Here is a 12,614-nt window from a genome sequence, read left to right as displayed (position 1 = left end):
AAAAAAAGAAAGATTTATTGGCATCTTTGCCCAGGGGAAAGGTCCCGGAGGGAATGGAGTCTCGTGAAGAGGGTGGGCGGTCGCTGTCCAGGTGGTAACGCAGTCTCTGTCGCAAGCCTCCTTGCAGCGAGCGGCCTCTTTGGCCACCTTGCGCTCTCTCTTTGGCTCTCCCTTCCTTCGGCCACCTCGCGCTGCTGGTAACGCTGACCTCTGCCTACTCCATGCTCACAAACGAGTCCGAGTTGCCTTGCTGCACCGCCAAGATCAGCTCAATGGAGAGGGATCTCTTGGAGGCGTTGGTCAGCTTGAGCTTGCAGAAGCGTGTGGAGGGCAGCACCGTTAGCTTGCATGTGCCCGCCTGAGGCACAGCAACGCAGGCTGCTGTCATCAGCTCCTGGAGCCACAAGGCGGTTTTCTGCACGTCGAGGTACGAGCCGGTGCAGAGGGTTTGTAGGAGGCTGGCTTCCTGACTGCTCATCAGCTCATCCTCAGGGTGGTGGAGGAAGCAGAGCACGTCTCCCAGCCGCCGCTCCCTTGTGCACATGCACTCCAGTTGCACACGCAGGCGGGAGTTCCTCACCAGCATCTCCCCTTCGGTGCCCAGCTCGAGGTGGAAGGAGTGCCCGCGGGGTGGCTTGAGGGGCACAAGCAGGCGATAGACAAGGTCTTCTCCACGGGCACTCTGGCCTTCTAGGAAGCCGCCCACCCCGACAGCTGGCTGCAGTCGCGGCGCAAAGTCATTGCCGGCGAGGATTCGGCAGACACAGAGAAGGTCGTTCACCACCTCTTCCACCACCGTGCATATTCTTTGCCTGTTCGGCAGCGGCCACGACGTGTACTCGTCCAGAAACCTGTCCATATGTAATGGGTCTTGCCCCTCCTCCTCCTCCTCCAGGCTTCTGGAGCTGCCATGCTTGCTGCTGCTGCCTGGCTCACAGCTCCTTTTCCAGAGCCACCAGCAGAGCCAAAAGAGCAGGACCAGGCCTCCAGCCAAGGCCCAGAACTGCCACTGCTGCAAGGCAGCAAAGACCTGGGCTCCCCTGGGCACCCTGCTGGGCTCCCGGGGGCTCAGCTCCATCTCTTCAAGCAGCTGAACCATCACCTGGATCAGCTGCTCCACACGCTGCTGCACGCGCTGGCGAATAGCTGCACCCAGATCATCTCCGACCACCAGTGGCGTCTGGATGATGCCCAGCACGCTCAAGGCGAACACTATTGCCAGAGCCATGGCCTGCAGGAGAGGGGAGAGAAGGGGGCTGAGTGGGGGGAGCGGGGGTGGGAGCCACAGGGACGTGGGGGCAGGTAGGAGAGGGGGCGAAGGAGCTGGGAGGCTGCAAGGCCTGTGCCCAGCCCCGGCACTGGCAGCACCGTGCCCTGCCCACGGTGCTCCCCCGAGCACCAGGCCCTCGCTGCAGGGTCAGACCTCCCTCCCTGGGGGCCTGCGTTTCTGCCCTGGCCCTCGTCCAGCCCAGCCCAACCTCCAAACTGCCCCAGCTTTACCACAGAGTTGCTGCTTTTCCTGGGCCCAGCCACCTGCTCCACCGTGGGGTCCTCCACCTGTTGCAGGGGAATCTCTGCTCTGCCATTAACCCTTCATGGGCTGCAGGGGGACAGCCTGCCGCCTCACACCAGGCTGCAGGGGAATCTCTGCTCCAGCGCACCTCCTCCCTCTCCTTCTTCACTGACCTTGGTGTGTGCCTGGTTGTTTCTCTCACATCCCACTCCTCTCCTCACTGGAGCTCCTCTTCTTCTGCTGCCACCTTCTTCTTCCTCTCCTGCTCTCTTTGCTGCTACTCCTCTTCTTCCTCCTCCATCTTACTCTCAGCCACAAGAGTCTCCCCCCCCCACCCTTCTTAAATATGCTATCACAGAGGCGCAACCGCCGTTGCTGATTGGCTCAGCCTTGGCCAGAGGCGGGTCCGGGTTGGAGCCCGGGAAGCTTCTAGTAGCTTCTCACAGGAGCCACCCCTGTAGCCCCTCCCATGCTACAGAAAACCAACACATCATCACATCCCAAGACAGCTAATGGCTTGCGCACCCAGCCCCCGTTCTTTTTTCTCTCAGCGTATTTACAGGCAGCTTTTAAAAAAAGAAAGATTTATTGGCATCTTTGCCCAGGGGAAAGGTCCCGGAGGGAATGGAGTCTCGTGAAGAGGGTGGGCGGTCGCTGTCCAGGTGGTAACGCAGTCTCTGTCGCAAGCCTCCTTGCAGCGAGCGGCCTCTTTGGCCACCTTGCGCTCTCTCTTTGGCTCTCCCTTCCTTCGGCCACCTCGCGCTGCTGGTAACGCTGACCTCTGCCTACTCCATGCTCACAAACGAGTCCGAGTTGCCTTGCTGCACCGCCAAGATCAGCTCAATGGAGAGGGATCTCTTGGAGGCGTTGGTCAGCTTGAGCTTGCAGAAGCGTGTGGAGGGCAGCACCGTTAGCTTGCATGTGCCCGCCTGAGGCACAGCAACGCAGGCTGCTGTCATCAGCTCCTGGAGCCACAAGGCGGTTTTCTGCACGTCGAGGTACGAGCCGGTGCAGAGGGTTTGTAGGAGGCTGGCTTCCTGACTGCTCATCAGCTCATCCTCAGGGTGGTGGAGGAAGCAGAGCACGTCTCCCAGCCGCCGCTCCCTTGTGCACATGCACTCCAGTTGCACACGCAGGCGGGAGTTCCTCACCAGCATCTCCCCTTCGGTGCCCAGCTCGAGGTGGAAGGAGTGCCCGCGGGGTGGCTTGAGGGGCACAAGCAGGCGATAGACAAGGTCTTCTCCACGGGCACTCTGGCCTTCTAGGAAGCCGCCCACCCCAACAGCTGGCTGCAGTCGCGGCGCAAAGTCATTGCCGGCGAGGATTCGGCAGACACAGAGAAGGTCGTTCACCACCTCTTCCACCACCGTGCATATTCTTTGCCTGTTCGGCAGCGGCCACGACGTGTACTCGTCCAGAAACCTGTCCATATGTAATGGGTCTTGCCCCTCCTCCTCCTCCTCCAGGCTTCTGGAGCTGCCATGCTTGCTGCTGCTGCCTGGCTCACAGCTCCTTTTCCAGAGCCACCAGCAGAGCCAAAAGAGCAGGACCAGGCCTCCAGCCAAGGCCCAGAACTGCCACTGCTGCAAGGCAGCAAAGACCTGGGCTCCCCTGGGCACCCTGCTGGGCTCCCGGGGGCTCAGCTCCATCTCTTCAAGCAGCTGAGCCATCACCTGGATCAGCTGCTCCACACGCTGCTGCACGCGCTGGCGAATAGCTGCACCCAGATCATCTCCGACCACCAGTGGCGTCTGGATGATGCCCAGCACGCTCAAGGCGAACACTATTGCCAGAGCCATGGCCTGCAGGAGAGGGGAGAGAAGGGGGCTGGGTGGGGGGAGCGGGGGTGGGAGCCACAGGGACGTGGGGGCAGGTAGGAGAGGGGGCGAAGGAGCTGGGAGGCTGCAAGGCCTGTGCCCAGCCCCGGCACTGGCAGCACCGTGCCCTGCCCACGGTGCTCCCCCGAGCACCAGGCCCTCGCTGCAGGGTCAGACCTCCCTCCCTGGGGGCCTGCGTTTCTGCCCTGGCCCTCGTCCAGCCCAGCCTAACCTCCAAACTGCCCCAGCTTTACCACAGAGTTGCTGCTTTTCCTGGGCCCAGCCACCTGCTCCACCGTGGGGTCCTCCACCCGTTGCAGGGAATCTCTGCTCTGCCATTAACCCTTCATGGGCTGCAGGGGGACAGCCTGCCGCCTCACACCAGGCTGCAGGGGAATCTCTGCTCCAGCGCACCTCCTCCCTCTCCTTCTTCACTGACCTTGGTGTGTGCCTGGTTGTTTCTCTCACATCCCACTCCTCTCCTCACTGGAGCTCCTCTTCTTCTGCTGCCACCTTCTTCTTCCTCTCCTGCTCTCTTTGCTGCTACTCCTCTTCTTCCTCCTCCATCTTACTCTCAGCCACAAGAGTCTCCCCCCCCACCCTTCTTAAATATGCTATCACAGAGGCGCAACCGCCGTTGCTGATTGGCTCAGCCTTGGCCAGAGGCGGGTCCGGGTTGGAGCCCGGGAAGCTTCTAGTAGCTTCTCACAGGAGCCACCCCTGTAGCCCCTCCCATGCTACAGAAAACCAACACATCATCACATCCCAAGACAGCTAATGGCTTGCGCACCCAGCCCCCGTTCTTTTTTCTCTCAGCGTATTTACAGGCAGCTTTTAAAAAAGAAAGATTTATTGGCATCTTTGCCCAGGGGAAAGGTCCCGGAGGGAATGGAGTCTCGTGAAGAGGGTGGGCGGTCGCTGTCCAGGTGGTAACGCAGTCTCTGTCGCAAGCCTCCTTGCAGCGAGCGGCCTCTTTGGCCACCTTGCGCTCTCTCTTTGGCTCTCCCTTCCTTCGGCCACCTCGCGCTGCTGGTAATGCTGACCTCTGCCTACTCCATGCTCACAAACGAGTCCGAGTTGCCTTGCTGCACCGCCAAGATCAGCTCAATGGAGAGGGATCTCTTGGAGGCGTTGGTCAGCTTGAGCTTGCAGAAGCGTGTGGAGGGCAGCACCGTTAGCTTGCATGTGCCCGCCTGAGGCACAGCAACGCAGGCTGCTGTCATCAGCTCCTGGAGCCACAAGGCGGTTTTCTGCACGTCGAGGTACGAGCCGGTGCAGAGGGTTTGTAGGAGGCTGGCTTCCTGACGGCTCATCAGCTCATCCTCAGGGTGGTGGAGGAAGCAGAGCACGTCTCCCAGCCGCCGCTCCCTTGTGCACATGCACTCCAGTTGCACACGCAGGCGGGAGTTCCTCACCAGCATCTCCCCTTCGGTGCCCAGCTCGAGGTGGAAGGAGTGCCCGCGGGGTGGCTTGAGGGGCACAAGCAGGCGATAGACAAGGTCTTCTCCACGGGCACTCTGGCCTTCTAGGAAGCCGCCCACCCCGACAGCTGGCTGCAGTCGCGGCGCAAAGTCATTGCCGGCGAGGATTCGGCAGACACAGAGAAGGTCGTTCACCACCTCTTCCACCACCGTGCATATTCTTTGCCTGTTCGGCAGCGGCCACGACGTGTACTCGTCCAGAAACCTGTCCATATGTAACGGGTCTTGCCCCTCTTCCTCGTCCTCCTCCTCCTCCAGGCTTCTGGAGCTGCCATGCTTGCTGCTGCTGCCTGGCTCACAGCTCCTTTTCCAGAGCCACCAGCAGAGCCAAAAGAGCAGGACCAGGCCTCCAGCCAAGGCCCAGAACTGCCACTGCTGCAAGGCAGCAGAGACCTGGGCTCCCCTGGGCACCCTGCTGGGCTCCCGGGGGCTCAGCTCCATCTCTTCAAGCAGCTGAACCATCACCTGGATCAGCTGCTCCGCACGCTGCTGCACGCACTGGCGAATAGCTGCACCCAGCTCATCTCCAACCCCCAGTGGCGTCTGGATGATGCCCAGCACGCTCAAGGCGAACACTATTGCCAGAGCCATGGCCTGCAGGAGAGGGGAGAGAAGGGGGCTGGGTGGGGGGAGCGGGGGTGGGAGCCACAGGGACGTGGGGGCAGGTAGGAGAGGGGCGAAGGAGCTGGGAGGCTGCAAGGCCTGTGCCCAGCCCCGGCACTGGCAGCACCGTGCCCTGCCCACGGTGCTCCCCCGAGCACCAGGCCCTCGCTGCAGGGTCAGACCTCCCTCCCTGGGGGCCTGCGTTTCTGCCCTGGCCCTCGTCCAGCCCAGCCTAACCTCCAAACTGCCCCAGCTTTACCACAGAGTTGCTGCTTTTCCTGGGCCCAGCCACCTGCTCCACCGTGGGGTCCTCCACCCGTTGCAGGGGAATCTCTGCTCTGCCATTAACCCTTCATGGGCTGCAGGGGGACAGCCTGCCGCCTCACACCAGGCTGCAGGGGAATCTCTGCTCCAGCGCACCTCCTCCCTCTCCTTCTTCACTGACCTTGGTGTGTGCCTGGTTGTTTCTCTCACATCCCACTCCTCTCCTCACTGGAGCTCCTCTTCTTCTGCTGCCACCTTCTTCTTCCTCTCCTGCTCTCTTTGCTGCTACTCCTCTTCTTCCTCCTCCATCTTACTCTCAGCCACAAGAGTCTCCCCCCCCACCCTTCTTAAATATGCTATCACAGAGGCGCAACCGCCGTTGCTGATTGGCTCAGCCTTGGCCAGAGGCGGGTCCGGGTTGGAGCCCGGGAAGCTTCTAGTAGCTTCTCACAGGAGCCACCCCTGTAGCCCCTCCCATGCTACAGAAAACCAACACATCATCACATCCCAAGACAGCTAATGGCTTGCGCACCCAGCCCCCGTTCTTTTTTCTCTCAGCGTATTTACAGGCAGCTTTTAAAAAAAGAAAGATTTATTGGCATCTTTGCCCAGGGGAAAGGTCCCGGAGGGAATGGAGTCTCGTGAAGAGGGTGGGCGGTCGCTGTCCAGGTGGTAACGCAGTCTCTGTCGCAAGCCTCCTTGCAGCGAGCGGCCTCTTTGGCCACCTTGCGCTCTCTCTTTGGCTCTCCCTTCCTTCGGCCACCTCGCGCTGCTGGTAATGCTGACCTCTGCCTACTCCATGCTCACAAACGAGTCCGAGTTGCCTTGCTGCACCGCCAAGATCAGCTCAATGGAGAGGGATCTCTTGGAGGCGTTGGTCAGCTTGAGCTTGCAGAAGCGTGTGGAGGGCAGCACCGTTAGCTTGCATGTGCCCGCCTGAGGCACAGCAACGCAGGCTGCTGTCATCAGCTCCTGGAGCCACAAGGCGGTTTTCTGCACGTCGAGGTACGAGCCGGTGCAGAGGGTTTGTAGGAGGCTGGCTTCCTGACGGCTCATCAGCTCATCCTCAGGGTGGTGGAGGAAGCAGAGCACGTCTCCCAGCCGCCGCTCCCTTGTGCACATGCACTCCAGTTGCACACGCAGGCGGGGTGGCTTGAGGGGCACAAGCAGGCGATAGACAAGGTCTTCTCCACGGGCACTCTGGCCTTCTAGGAAGCCGCCCACCCCGACAGCTGGCTGCAGTCGCGGCGCAAAGTCATTGCCGGCGAGGATTCGGCAGACACAGAGAAGGTCGTTCACCACCTCTTCCACCACCGTGCATATTCTTTGCCTGTTCGGCAGCGGCCACGACGTGTACTCGTCCAGAAACCTGTCCATATGTAACGGGTCTTGCCCCTCTTCCTCGTCCTCCTCCTCCTCCAGGCTTCTGGAGCTGCCATGCTTGCTGCTGCTGCCTGGCTCACAGCTCCTTTTCCAGAGCCACCAGCAGAGCCAAAAGAGCAGGACCAGGCCTCCAGCCAAGGCCCAGAACTGCCACTGCTGCAAGGCAGCAGAGACCTGGGCTCCCCTGGGCACCCTGCTGGGCTCCCGGGGGCTCAGCTCCATCTCTTCAAGCAGCTGAACCATCACCTGGATCAGCTGCTCCGCACGCTGCTGCACGCGCTGGCGAATAGCTGCACCCAGCTCATCTCCAACCCCCAGTGGCGTCTGGATGATGCCCAGCACGCTCAAGGCGAACACTATTGCCAGAGCCATGGCCTGCAGGAGAGGGGAGAGAAGGGGGCTGAGTGGGGCTGGGTGGGGGAGCGGGGGCGGGAGCCACAGGGACGTGGGGGCAGGTAGGAGAGGGGGCGAGGGAGCTGGGAGGCTGCACCTAGGCCCGGCGCTGGCAGCACCGTGCCCTGCCCACGGCGCTCCCCCGAGCGCCAGGCCCTCGCCGCAGGGTCAGACCCCCCTCCCTGGGGGCCCGCGTTTCTGCCCCGGCCCTCGTCCAGCCCAGCCCAACCTCCCTGCCGCGTGTGCACTCACCGCTGGCTCAGGCCGTACTGGCGCAGTGCTGCCTGCTGGTGCCCCTGATAACCGCCCCCATTGTGACTCGTCCCCTGTGCTGTCACAGGTGCCAGAGCACATCACAGGCGCGCCCTTGCCTGGCCTCACCTCACTGGGTCTCTCCCCTTCCTTTCTGCTCCATTTACTTGTCTTCTCCCTTTTCTGTTTCCTTTTTTCTTCCCCTCTTTTGTTGTCCTTTCTTTTTTTCCTCCTGCCTCTTCGTTCTCCTGTTCCAGTCCATCTCCCTTTTCCCTTCCTTTTCTTCCCTTTTTCTTCTCTGTTGTGCCCAACTCCCGCCTTTTCTTCTTTCTCTCTTTATCTTCTACTGTGGAGAGCCCACACCGGACCAGGGTCCTGACATGAGCCGTGGCTCGTAGAGAGGAGCCCAGACAGGAGCAGGGTTTCTGGCAAGAGCTGTGTCCCCCGGGGGAGCTGCGCTGGAGCAGTTCTTGAAGAACTGCAGCCCGTGGGAAGGACCCGTGGGAAGGACCCATGGGAAGGACGAATACTATGAACTGACCGCAACCCCCATTCCCCATCCCCGGTGCCGCTTGGGGGGACGAGGTAAAGGAGCTGGAGGTGGAGGAGTGAGGTTGTGCCTGGGAAGAAGGGGTGGGGGGTCGGGGAAGGTGTTTCTAGTTTTGACTTTGCGACTCACCATCCTACTCTGTTTCTGGATGGCAATAAATGAAATTAATTTTCCCCAAGTTGAGTCTGTTTTGCCTGTGATGGTAATCAGTAAGCGATCTCCCTGTCCGTATCTCGACCCACGAGCTTTTTCATCTCATTTTCTCCCCCTGTCCTGCTAAGTAGGGAGAATGAGAGCACAGCTTGGTGGGCACCTGGCAGCCAGCCAAGGTTAACCCACCACATCGGCGGAGGTTCGTCACCTGCCTCCTGGTGCTCTGCAGCCTGGTGTAAGCTATGCACCTGCTTTCCACCCTGCTATGGTCACGTCCCAAGACAGCTAATGCCTGGCGCACCCAGCCCCCGTTCTTTTTTCTCTCAGCGTATTTACAGGCAGCTTTTAAAAAAAGAAAGATTTATTGGCATCTTTGCCCAGGGGAAAGGTCCCGGAGGGAATGGAGTCTCGTGAAGAGGGTGGGCGGTCGCTGTCCAGGTGGTAACGCAGTCTCTGTCGCAAGCCTCCTTGCAGCGAGCGGCCTCTTTGGCCACCTTGCGCTCTCTCTTTGGCTCTCCCTTCCTTCGGCCACCTCGCGCTGCTGGTAACGCTGACCTCTGCCTACTCCATGCTCACAAACGAGTCCGAGTTGCCTTGCTGCACCGCCAAGATCAGCTCAATGGAGAGGGATCTCTTGAAGGCGTTGGTCAGCTTGAGCTTGCAGAAGCGTGTGGAGGGCAGCACCGTTAGCTTGCATGTGCCCGCCTGAGGCACAGCAACGCAGGCTGCTGTCATCAGCTCATGGAGCCACAAGGCGGTTTTCTGCACGTCGAGGTACGAGCCGGTGCAGAGGGTTTGTAGGAGGCTGGCTTCCTGACTGCTCATCAGCTCATCCTCAGGGTGGTGGAGGAAGCAGAGCACGTCTCCCAGCCGCCGCTCCCTTGTGCACATGCACTCCAGTTGCACACGCAGGCGGGAGTTCCTCACCAGCATCTCCCCTTCGGTGCCCAGCTCGAGGTGGAAGGAGTGCCCGCGGGGTGGCTTGAGGGGCACAAGCAGGCGATAGACAAGGTCTTCTCCACGGGCACTCTGGCCTTCTAGGAAGCCGCCCACCCCAACAGCTGGCTGCAGTCGCGGCGCAAAGTCATTGCCGGCGAGGATTCGGCAGACACAGAGAAGGTCGTTCACCACCTCTTCCACCACCGTGCATATTCTTTGCCTGTTCGGCAGCGGCCACGACGTGTACTCGTCCAGAAACCTGTCCATATGTAATGGGTCTTGCCCTCCTCCTCCTCCTCCAGGCTTCTGGAGCTGCCATGCTTGCTGCTGCTGCCTGGCTCACAGCTCCTTTTCCAGAGCCACCAGCAGAGCCAAAAGAGCAGGACCAGGCCTCCAGCCAAGGCCCAGAACTGCCACTGCTGCAAGGCAGCAAAGACCTGGGCTCCCCTGGGCACCCTGCTGGGCTCCCGGGGGCTCAGCTCCATCTCTTCAAGCAGCTGAACCATCACCTGGATCAGCTGCTCCACACGCTGCTGCACGCGCTGGCGAATAGCTGCACCCAGATCATCTCCGACCACCAGTGGCGTCTGGATGATGCCCAGCACGCTCAAGGCGAACACTATTGCCAGAGCCATGGCCTGCAGGAGAGGGGAGAGAAGGGGGCTGAGTGGGGGAGCGGGGGTGGGAGCCACAGGGACGTGGGGGCAGGTAGGAGAGGGGGCGAAGGAGCTGGGAGGCTGCAAGGCCTGTGCCCAGCCCCGGCACTGGCAGCACCGTGCCCTGCCCACGGTGCTCCCCCGAGCACCAGGCCCTCGCTGCAGGGTCAGACCTCCCTCCCTGGGGCCTGCGTTTCTGCCCTGGCCCTCGTCCAGCCCAGCCTAACCTCCAAACTGCCCCAGCTTTACCACAGAGTTGCTGCTTTTCCTGGGCCCAGCCACCTGCTCCACCGTGGGGTCCTCCACCCGTTGCAGGGGAATCTCTGCTCTGCCATTAACCCTTCATGGGCTGCAGGGGGACAGCCTGCCGCCTCACACCAGGCTGCAGGGGAATCTCTGCTCCAGCGCACCTCCTCCCTCTCCTTCTTCACTGACCTTGGTGTGTGCCTGGTTGTTTCTCTCACATCCCACTCCTCTCCTCACTGGAGCTCCTCTTCTTCTGCTGCCACCTTCTTCTTCCTCTCCTGCTCTCTTTGCTGCTACTCCTCTTCTTCCTCCTCCATCTTACTCTCAGCCACAAGAGTCTCCCCCCCACCCTTCTTAAATATGCTATCACAGAGGCGCAACCGCCGTTGCTGATTGGCTCAGCCTTGGCCAGAGGCGGGTCCGGGTTGGAGCCCGGGAAGCTTCTAGTAGCTTCTCACAGGAGCCACCCCTGTAGCCCCTCCCATGCTACAGAAAACCAACACATCATCACATCCCAAGACAGCTAATGGCTTGCGCACCCAGCCCCCGTTCTTTTTTCTCTCAGCGTATTTACAGGCAGCTTTTAAAAAAAGAAAGATTTATTGGCATCTTTGCCCAGGGGAAAGGTCCCGGAGGGAATGGAGTCTCGTGAAGAGGGTGGGCGGTCGCTGTCCAGGTGGTAACGCAGTCTCTGTCGCAAGCCTCCTTGCAGCGAGCGGCCTCTTTGGCCACCTTGCGCTCTCTCTTTGGCTCTCCCTTCCTTCGGCCACCTCGCGCTGCTGGTAACGCTGACCTCTGCCTACTCCATGCTCACAAACGAGTCCGAGTTGCCTTGCTGCACCGCCAAGATCAGCTCAATGGAGAGGGATCTCTTGAAGGCGTTGGTCAGCTTGAGCTTGCAGAAGCGTGTGGAGGGCAGCACCGTTAGCTTGCATGTGCCCGCCTGAGGCACAGCAACGCAGGCTGCTGTCATCAGCTCCTGGAGCCACAAGGCGGTTTTCTGCACGTCGAGGTACGAGCCGGTGCAGAGGGTTTGTAGGAGGCTGGCTTCCTGACGGCTCATCAGCTCATCCTCAGGGTGGTGGAGGAAGCAGAGCACGTCTCCCAGCCGCCGCTCCCTTGTGCACATGCACTCCAGTTGCACACGCAGGCGGGAGTTCCTCACCAGCATCTCCCCTTCGGTGCCCAGCTCGAGGTGGAAGGAGTGCCCGCGGGGTGGCTTGAGGGGCACAAGCAGGCGATAGACAAGGTCTTCTCCACGGGCACTCTGGCCTTCTAGGAAGCCGCCCACCCCGACAGCTGGCTGCAGTCGCGGCGCAAAGTCATTGCCGGCGAGGATTCGGCAGACACAGAGAAGGTCGTTCACCACCTCTTCCACCACCGTGCATATTCTTTGCCTGTTCGGCAGCGGCCACGACGTGTACTCGTCCAGAAACCTGTCCATATGTAACGGGTCTTGCCCCTCTTCCTCGTCCTCCTCCTCCTCCAGGCTTCTGGAGCTGCCATGCTTGCTGCTGCTGCCTGGCTCACAGCTCCTTTTCCAGAGCCACCAGCAGAGCCAAAAGAGCAGGACCAGGCCTCCAGCCAAGGCCCAGAACTGCCACTGCTGCAAGGCAGCAGAGACCTGGGCTCCCCTGGGCACCCTGCTGGGCTCCCGGGGGCTCAGCTCCATCTCTTCAAGCAGCTGAACCATCACCTGGATCAGCTGCTCCGCACGCTGCTGCACGCGCTGGCGAATAGCTGCACCCAGCTCATCTCCAACCCCCAGTGGCGTCTGGATGATGCCCAGCACGCTCAAGGCGAACACTATTGCCAGAGCCATGGCCTGCAGGAGAGGGGAGAGAAGGGGGCTGAGTGGGGCTGGGTGGGGGGAGCGGGGGCGGGAGCCACAGGGACGTGGGGGCAGGTAGGAGAGGGGGCGAGGGAGCTGGGAGGCTGCACCTAGGCCCGGCGCTGGCAGCACCGTGCCCTGCCCACGGCGCTCCCCCGAGCGCCAGGCCCTCGCCGCAGGGTCAGACCCCCCTCCCTGGGGGCCCGCGTTTCTGCCCCGGCCCTCGTCCAGCCCAGCCCAACCTCCCTGCCGCGTGTGCACTCACCGCTGGCTCAGGCCGTACTGGCGCAGTGCTGCCTGCTGGTGCCCCTGATAACCGCCCCCATTGTGACTCGTCCCCTGTGCTGTCACAGGTGCCAGAGCACATCACAGGCGCGCCCTTGCCTGGCCTCACCTCACTGGGTCTCTCCCCTTCCTTTCTGCTCCATTTACTTGTCTTCTCCCTTTTCTGTTTCCTTTTTTCTTCCCCTCTTTTGTTGTCCTTTCTTTTTTTCCTCCTGCCTCTTCGTTCTCCTGTTCCAGTCCATCTCCCT

General features: G+C 61.1%; 4 protein-coding genes across 4 annotated transcripts; all 4 read right to left on the bottom strand.

The window, feature by feature from the left end:
* Nucleotides 1-214: 214 nt before the first annotated feature.
* Nucleotides 215-1,228, bottom strand: LOC127017039 (inositol 1,4,5-trisphosphate receptor-interacting protein-like 1). The gene has a single exon (XM_050897924.1). The coding sequence runs from the start codon at nt 1,226-1,228 to the stop codon at nt 215-217; it is 1,014 nt and encodes a 337-aa protein (XP_050753881.1).
* Nucleotides 1,229-2,298: 1,070 nt separating this feature from the next.
* Nucleotides 2,299-3,312, bottom strand: LOC127017038 (inositol 1,4,5-trisphosphate receptor-interacting protein-like 1). Its single transcript, XM_050897923.1, has one exon. It carries the CDS (start codon nt 3,310-3,312, stop codon nt 2,299-2,301), a length of 1,014 nt encoding a protein of 337 aa, XP_050753880.1.
* Nucleotides 3,313-4,379: 1,067 nt separating this feature from the next.
* On the bottom strand, nt 4,380-5,402 carry LOC127017037 (inositol 1,4,5-trisphosphate receptor-interacting protein-like 1). Its single transcript, XM_050897922.1, has one exon. It carries the CDS (start codon nt 5,400-5,402, stop codon nt 4,380-4,382), a length of 1,023 nt encoding a protein of 340 aa, XP_050753879.1.
* Nucleotides 5,403-11,049: 5,647 nt separating this feature from the next.
* LOC127017036 (inositol 1,4,5-trisphosphate receptor-interacting protein-like 1) lies at nt 11,050-12,072 on the bottom strand. Its single transcript, XM_050897920.1, has one exon. It carries the CDS (start codon nt 12,070-12,072, stop codon nt 11,050-11,052), a length of 1,023 nt encoding a protein of 340 aa, XP_050753877.1.
* Between the last annotated feature and the right edge of the window lie 542 nt (nt 12,073-12,614).

This window comes from Gymnogyps californianus, chromosome 5 (genome assembly GCF_018139145.2).
Source record: "Gymnogyps californianus isolate 813 chromosome 5, ASM1813914v2, whole genome shotgun sequence".
NCBI lineage: Eukaryota > Metazoa > Chordata > Aves > Accipitriformes > Cathartidae > Gymnogyps > Gymnogyps californianus.
This window is presented reverse-complemented; position numbering and strand designations above follow the sequence as displayed.

Coding starts and splice junctions, on each gene's coding strand:
- LOC127017039 (XM_050897924.1), bottom strand. CDS start 1,228: ATGGCTCTGGCAATAGTGTTCGCCTTGAGCGTGCTGGGCATCATCCAG.
- LOC127017038 (XM_050897923.1), bottom strand. CDS start 3,312: ATGGCTCTGGCAATAGTGTTCGCCTTGAGCGTGCTGGGCATCATCCAG.
- LOC127017037 (XM_050897922.1), bottom strand. CDS start 5,402: ATGGCTCTGGCAATAGTGTTCGCCTTGAGCGTGCTGGGCATCATCCAG.
- LOC127017036 (XM_050897920.1), bottom strand. CDS start 12,072: ATGGCTCTGGCAATAGTGTTCGCCTTGAGCGTGCTGGGCATCATCCAG.